At 43.4% G+C, this 17,507-nt stretch overlaps 1 protein-coding gene across 2 annotated transcripts in view; it reads right to left on the minus strand.

Moving 5' to 3' along the window:
* LOC120980319 (pre-mRNA-processing factor 39-like) overlaps positions 1-17,507 on the minus strand; it is a 93,937-nt gene that overhangs the window by 22,992 nt on the left and 53,438 nt on the right. Inside the window, exons 5-8 of one of the 2 annotated variants that reach the window (XM_040409353.1) lie at positions 11,397-11,564; positions 7,583-7,733; positions 5,520-5,624; positions 1,175-1,339 (exon numbers count right to left, since the gene is read on the minus strand). In XM_040409353.1, coding sequence (XP_040265287.1) covers positions 1,175-1,339; positions 5,520-5,624; positions 7,583-7,733; positions 11,397-11,564 — 589 coding nt within the window. Of the gene's footprint in view, positions 1-1,174; positions 1,340-5,519; positions 5,625-7,582; positions 7,734-11,396; positions 11,580-17,507 lie in introns of both variants that reach the window. The other variant, XM_040409352.1, reaches the window with a different exon arrangement.

Consider the following 17,507-nt stretch of genomic DNA (forward strand, 5'->3'; position numbering starts at 1 on the left):
GGTTTTACCGATATTATCGGCCGATATTGAGGATTTTGACCGTTATCGGTATCGGCATCTATTTCTCTGTGTTCTCTCCGCAGCACAGGGGAGAAAGAAGCAGTGTCTCCCTCCCCCTGTGCTGCTGCTGCCGCTGCCACCAATGAGAGGAGAGAAGATAAGAGGAGGGGAGGGGCTGTGGCCACCGCTCCACCAATGAAGATAAGTCTCTCAATCATTCATATACAGGAGGCGGGAGCTGGCTGCAGAATCACATAGCCGGCTCCCGACCTCTATGAGCAGCAGCTGCGATCTGCGGTAGTTAACCCCTTAGGTGCCGCGGATCGCAGCTGCCGCTCATAGAGGTCGGGAGCCGGCTATGTGATTCTGCAGCCAGCTCCCGCCTCCTGTATATGAATGATTGAGAGACTTATCTTCATTGGTGGCACAGTGCACCCCCCCCCCAGTGTTAATCATTGGTGGCGCAGTGCTCCTCCGATCGGAGCCCCAGCAGTGTAATCCTGGGGCTCAGATCGGTTACCATGGCAGCCAGGACGCTATTGAAGCCCTGGCTGCCATGTTCAGCTCCATGCTGCTGTGTGCACAGAGCACAGATCAGCAGGGACAGTGTCAGATCCTATCCACCCTGATAGAGATCTATCAGGGTGAATAGGACAAGGGTTCTAGTCCCTAAGGGGGCTAAAAGTTAGTAAAAAAAACACACAAAAATATTAAGTATAAATGAAAAAGATAAAAAATAAATAAATAAATACACGTTAACAATAAACATATTAATTTTCAGCAGATTTGTGTAGGAATTTTTTTTTTTCCCTCAAAAATAAAAATACCCAGAATATCGGTATAAATTATCGGCTATCGGCCTGAAAGTTCACAAATTATCGGTATCGGCCCTAAAAAATCAATATCGGTCGATCCCTAATAGCGACCTGGTGTTCCCCTAGGGAAAGTCTATCCCCACCATCAGGGGTACTGTGAAGATCGAGGGGTTCACTTAGACAACGCCCTTAGAGGAGGTAGGACACGTGGCACAGTGGGTTCACACCCGCTGGTTCGTGACATGTGACCCCTATAGATACGCCATGACATGGTTCCTGTTTCTATAAACATACTAATGTTACTATTGAATGGTAGCTCTAGCACGGGCATATATTAAGGTAATCACAGGAACACTCACCGAGAGCCAGAATTCTTCATACATTGCACATGGCATCAAACACCGCTCATACAGCATGACTATGCGTTCATGCTGACCCTCAGACCTCTCAAAATCCAGATATTTCCTCCAGTTTCGAAGTTGCTTAACATTTACTGGTGATGCAAAGAAATACAAACGCTTGATCTAGATGAAGAAGAAAAAAAAATAAAAGTTATTCATACATTTTCTTCTTTTACTTTATGTCTTCATGGGACACCAGGAGCCATAGACCCTACAGCGCAACGTTCTGGTGGGCTGATGTCCTCCTCAGGCCCACCAGCCAGGTACATAATAACATGCTGCTCCTAGCGTTAACTAATGCTGGGAACTTCGGGTACTTACAGTTGTGTTCAAAATAATAGCAATCAGACATCATTAACCTGATCAATCACTGTTTTTGGTAGAAATGATATTTCTACATGGCAAATAATTTACTAGCAGGTGTAGTAAAGTAATAGAAATCCAACAGACCCAACAGTCATGACATGCATGCTGCTGATTCTGTGTAATTGAATCACTAATTGAAAGGGGCATGTACAAAATAATAGCAGTGTGGAGTTCAATGAATGAGGTCATTCATTCTTTAAAAAACAGGTGGCAATTTTTGCCATTATTTAAGGAAGGAAAGCAGCAAATGTTGTACATGCTGGTTGCAGTGCATTTCTCTCTGAAATTCTGAAGAAAATTGGTCATTCCAGACATTGTTCAGAAGAACAGCGTACCTTGATTAAAAAGTTGATTGGAGAGGGGAAAACATATAAAGAAGTGCAGAAAATGATAGGCTGCTCAGCTAAAATGATCACAAATGCTTTAAAATGGCAACCAAAACCTGAAAGACGTGGAAGAAAGTGAAAAGCTACCATTCACATGGATAGAAGAATAGCCAAAATGGCAAGGACTCCAGGAAGATCAAAGAAGTTCTAAAGTTACCTGTGAGTACTGTTACAATTAGAAGACGCCTATGTGAAACCAAGCTATCTGCAAGAAGACCCCGCAAAGGCCCACTGTTGAAAAAAAATACATGCGCTGAAGAGGTTACAATTTGCTAAAGAGCACATGGACTGGACTAAAGAGACATTTTGTGGACTGATGAAAGTACACAGTGAAGACAGTGAAGCATGGTGGCGCAAGCATCATGATATGGGGATGTTTCTCATACTAGTATATAAAATGAGAATGCTCGGACTGGGAGAAAACGTCTGTATGTGGGTAAGTAACTGGCTCAGTAATAGAAAACAGAGGGTGGTTATTAACGGTACACACTCAGATTGGGTCACTGTCACTAGTGGAGTACCTCAGGGGTCAGTATTGGGCCCTATTCTCTTCAATATATTTATTAATGATCTTGTAGAAGGCTTGCATAGTAAAATATCAATTTTCGCAGATGACACTAAACTGTGTAAAGTAATTTACACTGAAGAGGACAGTATACTACTACAGATGGATCTGGATAGATTGGAGGCTTGGGCAGAGAAGTGGCAGATGAGGTTTAACACTGACAAATGTAAGGTTATGCACATGGGAAGGAATAATGCAAGTCACCCGTACATACTAAATGTTAAAACACTCGGTAACACTGACATGGAAAAGGACCTAGGAATTTTAACAAACAGCAAACTAAGCTGCAAAAACCAGTGTCAGGCAGCTGCTGCCAAGGCCAATAAGATAATGGGTTGCATCAGAAGGGGCATAGATGCCCGTGATGAGAACATAGTCCTACCACTTTACAAATCACTAGTCAGACCACACATGGAGTACTGTGTACAGTTCTGGGCTCCTGTGAACAAGGCAGACATAGCAGAGCTGGAGAGGGTCCAGAGGAAGGCAACTAAAGTAATAACTGGAATGGGGCAACTACAGTACCCTGAAAGATTATCAAAATTAGGGTTATTCACTTTAGAAAAAAGACGACTGAGGGGAGATCTAATTAATATGTATAAATATATCAGGGGTCAGTACAGAGATCTATCCCATCAGCTATTTATCCCCAGGACTGTGACTGTGACAAGGGGACATCCTCTGCGTCTGGAGGAAAGAAGGTTTGTACACAAACATAGAAGAGGATTCTTTACGGTAAGAGCAGTGAGACTATGGAACCCTCTGCCTGAGGAGGTGGTGATAGTGAGTTCACTAAAAGAGTTCAAGAGGGGCCTGGATGTATTTCTGGAGCGTAATAATATTACAGGTTATAGCTACTAGAGAGGGGTCGGTGATCCAGGGAGTTACTCTGATTGCCTGATTGGAGTCGGGAAGGAATTTTTTTCCCCTTAAGGCCCCTTTCACAAGAGCGAGTTTTCCCGCGCGGGTGCAATGCATGACAAGAACACATAACACCCGCACTGAATCCTGACCCATTCATTTCAATGGGTCTGTGTACATGAGCGTTGTTTTTCACGCAGCCCTGGCCCCATAGAAGTGAATGGGGCTTCAGTGAAAAACGCATTGCATCTGCAAGCAAGTGCGATGCGTTTTTCACCGATGGTTGCTAAGAGATATTGTTTGTAAACCTTCAGTTTTTTTTATCACGCGTGTGAAAAACGCATTGCATCCGCGCGGAAAAAATTGAACTGAAGGCAATCGCAGACAAAACTGACTGAAGTTGCTTGCAAAATAGTGTGAGTTTCACTGAACGCATCCGGACCTAATCTGTCACGCTCGTGTGAAAGGGGCCTAAGTGGGGAAAATTGGCTTGTACCTCACAGTTTTTTTTTGCCTTCCTCTGGATCAACTTACAGGATAACAGGCCGAACTGGATGGACAAATGTCTTTTTTCGGCCTTATATACTATGTTACTATGTGACGGTGTTGGGCCTATTTATCGCACACCGGGGATCATGGATCAGTTTGAATACATCAGAATACTTGAAGAGGTCATGCTGCCTTATGCTGAAGAGGAAATGCCCTTGAAATGGGTGTTCCAACAAGACAATGACCCCAAACACACCAGTAAACGTGCAACATCTTGGTTCCAGACCAACAAGATTGACGTTATGGAGTGGCCAGCCCAATCCCCGGATCTTAATCCAATAGAAAACTTGTGGGGAGACATCAAAAATGCAGTTTCTAAAGCAAAACCAAGAAATAGAGAAGAACTGTGGAATGTAGTCCAATCATCCTGGGTTGGAATACCTGTTCACAGGGGCCAGAAGTTGGTTGACTTCATGCAACACAGATGTCCAGCAGTTCTCCGAATCATTGGTATACAACTAAATATTAGTTCAGTGATTCAAAGGAAAGCAAAATCTTCAAACATTTTACAGTTTATATAGTGAATGTTTGAGTTTGTAAAGACGAATACAGACACTGCTATTTTTTTGAACAGTCTAATATTCACTTTTCTTCTGTTTTTTTTTAGAGGAACAACACAAATTTGATATATATTTTTTTCATATTTTGATTTGGAATATAATGTGTAGTTTTCCCAATGCATTTGTGTGTATGAAAATAAAAGCTATTAGAAGGATTTTGAGCTTTATTCACTTTTTCAAACACACTGCTATTATTTTGAACACAACTGTATGTCTCCTTAGATGGCTTCCTGTACCACTACAAAGGGGCTGATTCGAGGGAGGTATTTGTGCTGGTATTTGGTTCTGCTGGGGTGGTAATGTGTGCTGCACTGTGGTATTTGGTTCTGCTGAGGTGGTAATGTGTGCTGCACTGTGGTATTGCTGATCCCACCTACTTGTGTTGTTTCGTCACCTGTCAATTTAGATACTTCTACGACATGGGACCATGTTTAGTACCCAGTCTACCCCTGGGGAACACCGACTGTCCTCAGCAGCAGCGTCAAAACATCTTTATAAGCCAATGCTTAAAGAGCATCTGTCAGCAGTTTTAAACCTATGACACTGGCTGACCTGTTACATGTGCACTTGGCAGCTGAAGGCGTCTGTGCTGGTCCCATGTTCATATGTGTCCACATTGCTGAGAAAAATGAAATGTTAATATATGCTAATGAGCCTGTAGGGTTTTGCCATTACTCCTAGAGGCTCAGCTCTCTCTGCCATTGCCGCACCCCGTCTCCACTTTGATTGACAGGGCCAGAGTGCAAACGTCATCACACCTGGCCCTGTCAAATGACAACGCCCCCGTTGCGCCTAGAGGCTCATTTGCATATATTAAAACATCATTTTTCTCAGCAATGCGGGCACATATGGACATGGGGAAATCAGACTTTACATTTATGAATTGGGAGGCTCTGTTCATATCTGTGTTCTAGCTTTAGTTTAGGTCAGTCCTATCACAGATGCCTGATAGACCCCTCTGACTTCTATCTGTCGGGGTTACATAGAGATTTCCATAATTAATAAATGGCACTTACCCCTTCTTCAAACGTAGAACGTTTTTTGACTTGTATTTCATTCAAAAGGTACATCTGTTTCCTTGTATCTAGAACGTGCTGACGGATATTCTGCAGATCGCTTTCCTTAAAACAAAACAACAAAAAACTCTTTTGTTTAGGGAGTGCAATAAAAGTATCTAGTAAAGGAACCGAGGCGAAACTCATGATCTACGTGTTTAACTTAGGCTACTTTCACACTCGCGTTTTGTGCAGATCGGTCATGGACGGATCCGTTCAGAGAATACATCCGTCTGCATCTGTTCAGAACAGATCCGTTTGTATTATCTTTAACATAGTCATGACGGATCCGTCTTAAACACTATTGAAAGTCAATGGAGGACGGATCCGTTTTCTATTGTGTCAGATTGTGTCAGTGAAAACGGATCCGTCCCCATTGACTTACATTGTGTGCCAGGACGGATCCGTCCCCATTGACTTACATTGTGTGCCAGGACGGATCCATCCCCATTGACTTACATTGTGTGCCAGGACGGATCCATCCCCATTGACTTACATTGTGTGCCAGGACGGATCCATCCCCATTGACTTACATTGTGTGCCAGGACGGATCCGTCCCCATTGACTTACATTGTGTGCCAGGACGGATCCGTCCCCATTGACTTACATTGTGTGCCAGGACGGATCCGTCCCCATTGACTTACATTGTGTGCCAGGACGGATCCGTCCCCATTGACTTACATTGTGTGCCAGGATGGATCCGTTTGGCTCACGCTGCAGGCAGAGTTTTGGTGTCCGTCTCCAAAGCGGAGTGGTGACTGATCGGAGGCAAACTGATGCATTCTGAGCAGATCCTTTTCCATTCAGAATGTATTAGAATGCAAACTGATCCGTTTTGGACCGCCTGTAAGAGCCCTGAACAGATCTCACAAACGGAAAGCCAAAACTCGAGTGTGAAAGTAGACTTAAACTTAACTTTTGTTACCATCATCACTCTACCAGCTACCACCCATTAGCAATGCAGTCTATTTGGGGTCTTCAGCCTGCAAAAATGTTTACTTTTGCATAACCACACTCCCAAGAGCCCAAATTTTTTCCCCCTTTGATATGACTGTATGAAAACTTGATATTTTTTGTTGTGGTTTTCATTAGCACTATTTTAGGGTATATAACACTTACTATTCTAAGGGGTTGTGTCACAAAGATCGGCAGGGGTTAGAAGAGGCCATGGCTCTCCTCTGAGCGGCGCAGGACAGCGCCGTACATTGTATAGCGGCTGTGCTTGGTATTGGAGCTCCGGCCCCTTCACTTGAATGGCACTGAGCAGAGCCTAGCCCTGGGCCATTTAACCAATGAACGTGATGCCATTGGCCGTCAAACAGCTGATCGGCAGCAGTGCCGGGAGTTGGACTGATATTGATGGCCTATCAACATTTTGGACAAATCTCTTTAAATCCAGGATTAGGAATAACATGGCGTTTTTCAGCAGTTTTTTTTTTTTTTTTAAAAGCGCTAGCGTTATTTAGCTGAAAGTCTATGGGAAATATCAAATGCAAGACACAAATGCAGCCTTTTGAAGATTTTGCCATTTTTGAATCCCCCTCTCTATAGAAAAAAAAACTAAACTAATAACACAATGGACATATTGTTTTTGCAAAAAAAGCTATTAAAAAAAAGCCCCAAAAATGTGATATGGAAAAAAAAATGAATCCGTTTCAATGGCATTTTTTGTGGTGGAAAAAAGTCCAAGTAAATTCCTGGGAGTCAGGCCCTTGTAATATTTCATGGTATGTTCCCTTTACAATGATTACGTGTATGGTGCTGGGCTGCTGTGTCCTACATGATGGAAATCTGATCCATCAGACGGCAGAAGTCACTTTAGTCAGACATCGGTTGTGACAGCCCTGACACAGCCAGAAAGATTATTCGCATGGAAATGAATCATAATTTACAGTCAGAATGCTAATTATTGTGCTTTTGGTCATCTTTAGGGATCTGAGAATAACTGCCGGCGCACACTACGGTTCAAGAAAAACTGCACTCGCTACCGAAAACAGCTAAAAGTAGTGAAAAACAAAACACACCGACAGAGAGTCTGTTATGTCATCGGATGGTAAATCCTCCACAGCAATCTGATCGTTATAATGTTCAGTCTGTATTTTGAAGTGTATTGCGATGATCTCCTCCGTGGTCAAATATTCAACAGGAGAGCGACTGGATACTAGTATTTTAAACCTGTACAGAACGACAGATGAGAAAATAGTTTAGGAATCAACCGCATCACAGTAATATCACTGTGCATTACTACAAGTATTAAAGGCGGTGTGCCACGAAACACAATCTACCTTTTTCAAACCAGCACCAGGATCTGAAAACTTTTTAATTGCATGTAATTAAAGGGAATGTGTCACCATAAAATGACCTATTGTTTAAATCATGTTTTTTATTTTAGAAAGTTTTTGATGATGTTAGGGTACTTTCACACTAGCGTTTTTCTTTTCCGGCATAGAGTTCCGTCACAGGGGCTCTATACCGGAAAAGAACTGATCAGGCATATCCCCATGCATTCTGAATGGAGAGTAATCCGTTCAGGATGCATCAGGATGTCTTCAGTTCAGTCATTTTGACTGATCAGGCAAAAGAGAAAACCGTAGCATGCTACGGTTTTATCTCTGGCGAAATAAACTGAAGACTTGCCTGAATGCCGGATCCGGCATTTTTCCCCATAGGAATGTATTAGTGCCGGATCCGGCATTCAAAATACCGGAATGCCGGATCCGTCCTTCAGGTCTGCGCATGCGCAGACCGGTAAAAATGTGAAAAAACATACAAGACGGATCCGTCTGTCCGCATGACAAGCGGAGAGACAGATCCGTTCTTGCAATGCATTTGTGAGACAGATCCGCATCCGGATGCGTCTCACAAATGCTTTCAGTCACATCCAGATCGGCGGACAGTTCCGACGACGGAACTGCCCGCCGGATCACAATGCCGCAAGTGTGAAAATAGCCTTAGTTTTAATTTTCCATGTCAATATCTATATTTAAAGGGGTTCTGCACTTAAATTTAACTGATGATCTATCCTCTGGATAGATCATCAGCTTCTGATCGGCAGGTGTCCGACACCGGGAACTCCCGCTGATCAGCTGTTTGAGAAGGCAGCGGCGCTCCAGCAGCGCCGCGGCCATCTCACTGTTTACCGCCGGCCCACTGACGTCACGACTAGTATCAACTAGCGTGGGCGGGGCTAAGCTGTGTTCACTTGAACAGAGTTTAGCCCCGCCCACGCTAGTTGATACTAGTCGTGATGTCAGTGGGCCGGCGGTAAACAGTGAGAAGGCCGCGGTGCTGCTGGAGTGCCACTGCCTTCTCAAACAGCTGATCGGTGGGGGTCCCGGGTGTCGGACACCTGCCGATCAGAAGCTGATGATCTATCCAGAGGATAGATCATCAGTTAAATCAAAGTGCAGAACCCCTTTAAACAAAACCCATAAAATCCTGCAGTTTTCGCACTGACCACTAAGCCTGATAATAGATGTCACTTCACTTTACTGCAGTTATCTGCTTATCTATACACTGCGTGCAGAATTATTAGGCAAATGAGTATTTTGACCACATCATCCTCTTTATGCATGTTGTCTTACTCCAAGCTGTATAGGCTCGAAAGCCTACTACCAATTAAGCATATTAGGTGATGTGCATCTCTGTAATGAGAAGGGGTGTGGTCTAATGACATCAACACCCTATATCAGGTGTGCATAATTATTAGGCAACTTCCTTTCCTTTGGCAAAATGGGTCAAAAGAAGGACTTGACAGGCTCAGAAAAGTCAAAAATAGTGAGATATCTTGCAGAGGGATGCAGCACTCTTAAAATTGCAAAGCTTCTGAAGCGTGATCATCGAACAATCAAGCGTTTCATTCAAAATAGTCAACAGGGTCGCAAGAAGCGTGTGGAAAAACCAAGGCGCAAAATAACTGCCCATGAATTGAGAAAAGTCAAGCGTGCAGCTGCCAAGATGCCACTTGCCACCAGTTTGGCCATATTTCAGAGCTGCAACATCACTGGAGTGCCCAAAAGCACAAGGTGTGCAATACTCAGAGACATGGCCAAGGTAAGAAAGGCTGAAAGACGACCACCACTGAACAAGACACACAAGCTGAAACGTCAAGACTGGGCCAAGAAATATCTCAAGACTGATTTTTCTAAGGTTTTATGGACTGATGAAATGAGAGTGAGTCTTGATGGGCCAGATGGATGGGCCCGTGGCTGGATTGGTAAAGGGCAGAGAGCTCCAGTCCGACTCAGACGCCATCAAGGTGGAGGTGGAGTACTGGTTTGGGCTGGTATCATCAAAGATGAGCTTGTGGGGCCTTTTCGGGTTGAGGATGGAGTCAAGCTCAACTCCCAGTCCTACTGCCAGTTTCTGGAAGACACCTTCTTCAAGCAGTGGTACAGGAAGAAGTCTGCATCCTTCAAGAAAAACATGATTTTCATGCAGGACAATGCTCCATCACACGCGTCCAAGTACTCCACAGCGTGGCTGGCAAGAAAGGGTATAAAAGAAGAAAATCTAATGACATGGCCTCCTTGTTCACCTGATCTGAACCCCATTGAGAACCTGTGGTCCATCATCAAATGTGAGATTTACAAGCAGGGAAAACAGTACACCTCTCTGAACAGTGTCTGGGAGGCTGTGGTTGCTGCTGCACGCAATGTTGATGGTGAACAGATCAAAACACTGACAGAATCCATGGATGGCAGGCTTTTGAGTGTCCTTGCAAAGAAAGGTGGCTATATTGGTCACTGATTTGTTTTTGTTTTGTTTTTGAATGTCAGAAATGTATATTTGTGAATGTTGAGATGTAATATTGGTTTCACTGGTAAAAATAAATAATTGAAATGGGTATATATTTGTTTTTTGTTAAGTTGCCTAATAATTATGCACAGTAATAGTCACCTGCACACACAGATATCCCCCTAAAATAGCTAAAACTAAAAACAAACTAAAAACTACTTCCAAAAATATTCAGCTTTGATATTAATGAGTTTTTTGGGTTCATTGAGAACATGGTTGTTGTTCAATAATAAAATTAATCCTCAAAAATACAACTTGCCTAATAATTCTGCACTCCCTGTACACAGAGGTGATATCTTTATAGGCAGGATTAGAATGACTGATACGATGGGATCCACCATTCACAATAGGCGATTGTCAGAGTTTTATCTAGTCTTTCCTTGTACAATGACCTCTGCACAGGGCACAGAGCATGCCGAGAAAACTCCCCCATAGAAGTCAGTGAGGTCCCCCCCCCCCCCCGACCATTGTGTCTATGGCCCATGGGGCTGCCGTAAAGCAATTATATTAATGCTATGGAAATGCTGTTAAGAACAGCTCAGGCGAGATGCAACCTCCATAATAATATTCAGAAAATAATATAAAAAAATCTGTAATCAGAAATAAAAACAGATTAGACAAAAAGGATACGTGATGCTATCCGGTTTTACCTGACGCATTATTATAGCCACTGAGCTGTTCAATAAGATCGCACCACCAGCTGCTTGCTCTTTTCCACCTCGCTGAGGTTTGTCGCACGTGCTCCGTTTAAAAACTTGAACTGCCACCAGTCATATATTACAAACTGTGTTAGTGACAGGAAAAGAACCAGCAAAAAGGACAGGCCCCCGAGCGGTCAGCCTGAAGAGAACCTAGCGGAGCAATGAGTGAGGACATCTCTGGACCCATGTGAGGTCCAGGGCTGGTTCTAGCTTGGTTAGAAAGAGATTGGCATGTAATATATGAGGTCTGATTTTCATTTTTTACATCAGTCATTTAGATAAGAAGGGAAAGCTATAAAAATGGAACCACAAAGAGAAACAACTGCATCTGTGTCCTCACCTTTCAAAATGCATTTCATACTGCTGAGTGGGGATATTCAGGACGCGATCATACAGCGCCACGGCTTCTTTGAAATTGTTGTGTTTTATCTCATATTCTATGTAAAGGCTCCAGAAATCGTCTGAGTGGAACTCCATGCCGCAGGCATCAACCGCTTCCTTGAACACCCTGTAAACATACAGACTAAAAATCATATCTCATGTGAAGTAATGCATGTATGTGCACCGCCTGTAGAGACACAGAGGAGTTTTGTTGGGAGGTGGTAGGAAATGTAATGGCCTGCTCCATGACCACTGCAAGGGCTCATGCACACGACCGCTGGATGGTTTGCGGTTCGCAAATTGCGGATCCGAAAAACACAGATATCGGCCATGGGCATTCCACATTTTGCAGAACGGAACAGCAGGCCTCTAATAGAAAAGTCCTATCCTTGTCCGTAATGCGGACATTAACAGGACATGTCCTATACGTTTTAGGAACAGCCATGCGGACATACGGGAATTAATTGTTCCGCATACAGGTCGCAAAAAAAAACAAACAAAAAAAAACGGAACGGACATGAGCCAGGGCTAGTTTTTGTATCAGACTACAAAAAGGTCTGTCCATATGAAATGCATTGAGTAGCTTAAAAATCTTTTCAAGATCGCTGCCGTCAACTCAGAAGCCTAGACTGGATAAATTGCTGCTTAATTAGCATTTTACTGTGTTGAGAAAAAAAAAAGTAGACAGGGTCAGCAATACCATAGCACATAATACTATCCTATTAGAACCATATTCCACAATGCAGCACAATACAATACACTGCCTGTGCAAAAATAAAGTCGCCACCTGGATTTAAGTAAACAAATAGTTATGAGCCTCCTAATGGATAATTACTGCATGGGCGATTATCTTTCAGATGGCCACAAGTTATTTAGCCCCAACTGGTGCAATGAGTTGCTTCTCATTTCTTAAACAACCATGTCGAAAGACACATCTCGTGGTCGTGGAAAAGATGTTAGTCTGTTTGAGAAGGGTCAAATCATTGGCATGCATCAAGCAGAGATAACATCTAAGGAGATTGCAGAAACTACTAAAATTGGGTTAAGAACTGTCCAACGTATTATCAAAAACTGGAAGGATAGTGGGGACCCATCATATTCGAGGAAGAAATGTGGCGGGAAAAAAATCCTGAATGATCGTGATCGGCGATCACCTAAACGTTTGGTGAAATCAAATCGAAGAAAAACAACAGTAGAACTCAGGGCTATGTTTAATAGTGAAAGTAAGAGCATTTCCACACGCACAATGTGAAGGGAACTCAAGGGATTGGGACTGAACACCTCTGTAGCCGTAAGAAAACCACTAATCAGTGAGGCAAACCAGAAAAAAAGGATTTAATTTGCTAGGGAGCATAAAGATTGGACTCTGGAGCAAAGGAAGAAGGTCCTGTGGTCTGATGAGTCAAGATTTACCCCCTTCCAGAGTGATGGATGCATCAGGGTAAGAAGAGAGGCAGATGAAGTGATGCACCCATCATGCCTAGTGCCTACTGTACAAGCCTGTGGGGGCAATGCTATGATCTGGGGTTGCTGCAGTTGGTCAGGTCTAGGTTCAGCAACAGTATGTGCTCCAAGAATGAGGTCAGCTGACTACCTGAACATACTGAATGACCAGGTTATTCCATCAATGGATTTGTTCTTCCCTGAAGACACGGGCATATTCCAAAATGACAATGCCAGGATTCATCGGGCTCAAATTGTGAAAGAGTGGTTCAGGGAGCATGAGACATCATTTTCACACATGGATTGGCCACCGCAGAGTCCAGACCTTAACCCCATTGAAAATCTATTTTATTTAATTTTTTGGTGGCAACTTTTTTTTTGGACAGGCAGTGTATATTGCTGTTTCACTGTTGTGGCCATCAATAGATGCCATTTTGTATCCTCCTCCAGTTATCACTGGTTCTTTACTAATATGGGACTGTCTGAAGAGGAAAAAAAGTAAATCTCTTCCTCTGACAAAAAAAAAAGCAAAGTGTATGCAAAAAGAAACAAAATATACCACTAAAATACACAAGCACAAAGTGGTGTGGTGCAGACAGAGCCTAAATGTGCACGTTACAGTACGTCATTAAGGAAATCCAGGCAATATTATCTTTTGATACGTGGAAAATACATGTTAGAAGATCACCTTGGTGAAGTCGGACCACCAATTTTTTTAAACTTAAAGGGATACTATATGATTAGAAGAACATTATTTACTCACTTATATAGTGCCGACACTGAAGCACTTTGCATATATTATCGTTGCTTACTGTCCCCAGTGGAGCTCACAATCTAACCCTATCAGTATGTCTTTGGTGTGTGGGAGGAAACCGGAGAACCCGGAGGAAACCCACGCAAAGACAGCAAGAACTTATAAACTTCAAGATGTTGCCCTTGGTCGGATTCAAACCTAGCGCTGTAAGGCATCAGTGCTAACCACTGAGCCCCCATGCTGCCCACATAGCTGTTTCTATCCACAGGATATGTTCGATATTGCAGCTCTGCCCCATTCACTTCAATGAACACATGCTGCAATACCAAACACAACCCACAGACATGGCTGGGGGAAAAAGCAGCCATGTTATTCTAATTCTGTGCAGCTGCAATAAGCACTCTGTGGACATTTGAACACCTTTCTTTAGCCTGCTGTGTCAGATTTAAAGTAGTAGATATGCTTTAAGAAGAACTCCCACAAACATTTTTATTCTCTGACCTGTTAGAAAGATACATGATGTAATCTGCGGTGAATGTAATCTTCATACTAGAGACTGTATTTGAGAGTTATAACCTCCCTTCTAATCCTCAGCTGTGTCATGTGACCAACACTCCAAATAACACAGCATCTTATGTGTGGACAGGAAGCCAGATTCTCTATGTATTCCTATAGGAACCTCAATGTCAGTCACAGAGAAATGAATAGAGAAGTAACTGACTTCCTGTCCTGTGTCAGTTGGAGATCAGAGAGTTGGTCACATGACACAGCTGAGGATCAGAAGGGAGGTTACAACTCACAAATACAGTCACTGGTAAGAAAATTATCTTCACTACAGTTTACATCAGATCAGAGAATAAAAAAAATTGTGGGAGCTCCTCTTTAAATTGTATTAAAGGGGGTCTAAGTGCTCTATAGAATCCTTCCATACTGAAAATTAGTGGTGGGTTACAATCACAGACTTTTCCAATGGCATCTTATCCATGACAAATCAGAAGAATATTTAGACTTGTTTTCCCCTTTAATCACGTTGATATTGGAACAATATATTTTAATAGGCAGAAAGTAAAAAAATATTCTGATTGGTTAAACTGATTCCAGTGTACAATATATCGATCAGCACTGCGGGAAATAGAGTGGCGGTGCATGTATCCCAGGGCAGGCATCCCATGTATATCAAAGGAAGAACGGACCGGCACTCGATGTTAATATATAATATTGTGAATTTATTGTCACATTCCAGTGACGGCGTTTCGGCAATCTATCAAACTGTGAACAAACAGTGAACCAGCACCTGTTTGTTTGATAAAGGCAGATTGTATGCCGAAACGCGTCACCGGAATGTGACAATAAATCACAATATTATATACGAACAGCGAGTGCCGGTCCGTTCTTCCTTTGGTTAAACGGGAATGTGACACCAGAAGGGAAAAATACATTTTATTACGAGTCCAAGGCTCCTTTCTAAAACAGTCAATTTTAAAGTATGTCAGAGAAGCACACGCTATACAGGGTGGGAGCACTCGGCAATCTCCACCCCCTTACAGTCCGTGTGCCAAACTTGTTCCCACGAGACTTCAGGGCCAGACACGAGTACGTCTAGACTGCTTGGCCCTGTCAGTCAAAGTGCACCCAAGGGCTAATTAGCATAAAAGAATGGGGTCACAGATGGACAAAGACAATTAGAATCTTTTGACCAGTGCACATCTGGTACGTAAGTAGGATTCCTCACCAGGTATGTGGGGTGCTCCTTCAAGGCTAAATTTGGCTTTAAAGGGGTTGTTTGTGATTTTACAAGTGATCTATCTATACACAGTGGATGGAGCTGTGTAGGTCTGGCATCAACAGACTGTGTGGTGTCAGACCCCTGCCAATTAGACATTGATGGCCTATCCTAAGGGACAGACAATGACCGCAAATCTGCCTCTTTCAGACGGGCGAGATTTCTGTGCGGGTGCGATGCGTGAGGTGAACGCATTGCACCTGCACTGAATCCGGACCCATTCATTTCTATGGGGCTGTGCACATGAGCGGTGATTTTCACGCATCACTTGTGCTTTGCGTGAAAATCACAGCATGCTCTATATTGTGCGTTTTCCACGCAACGCAGGCCCCATACAAGTGAATGGGGCTGCGTGAAAATCGCAAGCATCCGCAAGCAAGTGCGGATGCAGTGCGATTTTCACGCACGGTTGCTAGGAGACGATCGGGATGGGGACTCCCCTTAATCCACTTGTTCACGCAGCCCGGCTTCTCTTCTGTCTTCATCTGTGAGGAAAAGGACCTGTGGTGACGTCACTGCGCTCATCACATGGTCCGTAACATGGTCCATGGTGATGGATCATGTGAGGGACCATGTGATGAGCGCAGTGACGTCACCATAGTTCCTTTTACTCACAGATGAAGACAGAAGAGAAGGCGGGCTGCGCAAACAAGTGGATTAAGGTGAGTTAAATTATTATTATTATTTTTTTAACCCCCTCCAGCCCTATTGTACTATGCATTCTGTATTCAGAATGCTATTATTTTCCCTTATAACCATGTTATAAGGGAAAATAATACAATTTACACAACCCCGATCCCAAGCCCGAACTTCTGTGAAGAAGTTCGGGTCTGGGTACCACATTCAGTTTTTTATCACGCGCGTGCAAAACACATTGCACCCGCGTGATAAAAACTGAACAACGGAATGCAATCGCAGTCAAAACTGACTGCAATTGCGTACCTACTCGCGCGGGTTTGCCGCAATGCACCCGGAGCCAAAACTTGACGCCCGTGTGAAAGAGGCCTAAGGATACTTTCACACTAGCGTTTTAGTTTTCCGGTATTGAGATCAGTCATAGGGGCTCAATACCGGAAAAAAATGCTTCAGTTTTGTCCCCATTCATTGTCAATGGGGACAAAACTGAACTGAATGGAATGCTCCAAAATCCATTCCGTTCTGTTTAGTTGCGTTCCCATACCGGAGAGCAAACCGCAACATGTTGTAGTTTGCTTTCCGTCCTGGGATACGGATCCGGTATGACCCCCAATGCAAGTCAATGGGGACGGATCCGTTCTCGCTGCCACAATAGAAAATGGATCCATCCCCAATTGACTTTCAATGGAGTTCATGACAGATCTGTCTTGGCAATGTTAAAGATAATACAGGGTGGGCCATTTATATGGATACACCTTAATAAAATGGGAATGGTTGGTGATATTAACTTCCTGTTTGTGGCACATTAGTATATGTGAGGGGGAAACTTTTCAAGATGGGTGGTGACCATGGCGGCCATTTTGAATCCAACTTTTGTTTTTTCAATAGGAAGAGGGTCATGTGACACATCAAAATCATTCGGAATTTCATAAGAAAAACAATGGTGTGCTTGGTTTTAACGTAACTTTATTCTTTCATGAGTTATTTACAAGTTTCTGACCATTTATAAAATGTGTTCAATGTGCTGCCCATTGTGTTGGATTGTCAATGCAACCCTCTTCTCCCACTCTTCACACACTGATAGCAACACTGCAGGAGAAATGCTAGCACAGGCTTCCAGTATCCGTAGTTTCAGGTGCTGCACATCTCGTATCTTCACAGCATAGACAATTGCCTTCAGATGACCCCAAAGATAAAAGTCTAAGGGTGTCAGATCGGAAGACCTTGGGGGCCATTCAACTGGCTCACGACGACCAATCCACTTTCCAGGAAACTGTTCATCTAGGAATGCTCGGACCTGACACCCATAATGTGGTGGTGCACCATCTTGCTGGAAAAACTCAGGGAACGTGCCAGCTTCAGATGAACAGTTTCCTGGAAAGTGGATTGGTCATTGTGGGCCAGTTGAATGGCCCCCAAGGTCTCCCGATCTGACCCCCTTAGACTTTTATCTT

This window comes from Bufo bufo, chromosome 10, assembly GCF_905171765.1.
Source record: "Bufo bufo chromosome 10, aBufBuf1.1, whole genome shotgun sequence".
In the NCBI taxonomy this organism is placed as follows: Eukaryota; Metazoa; Chordata; class Amphibia; order Anura; family Bufonidae; genus Bufo; species Bufo bufo.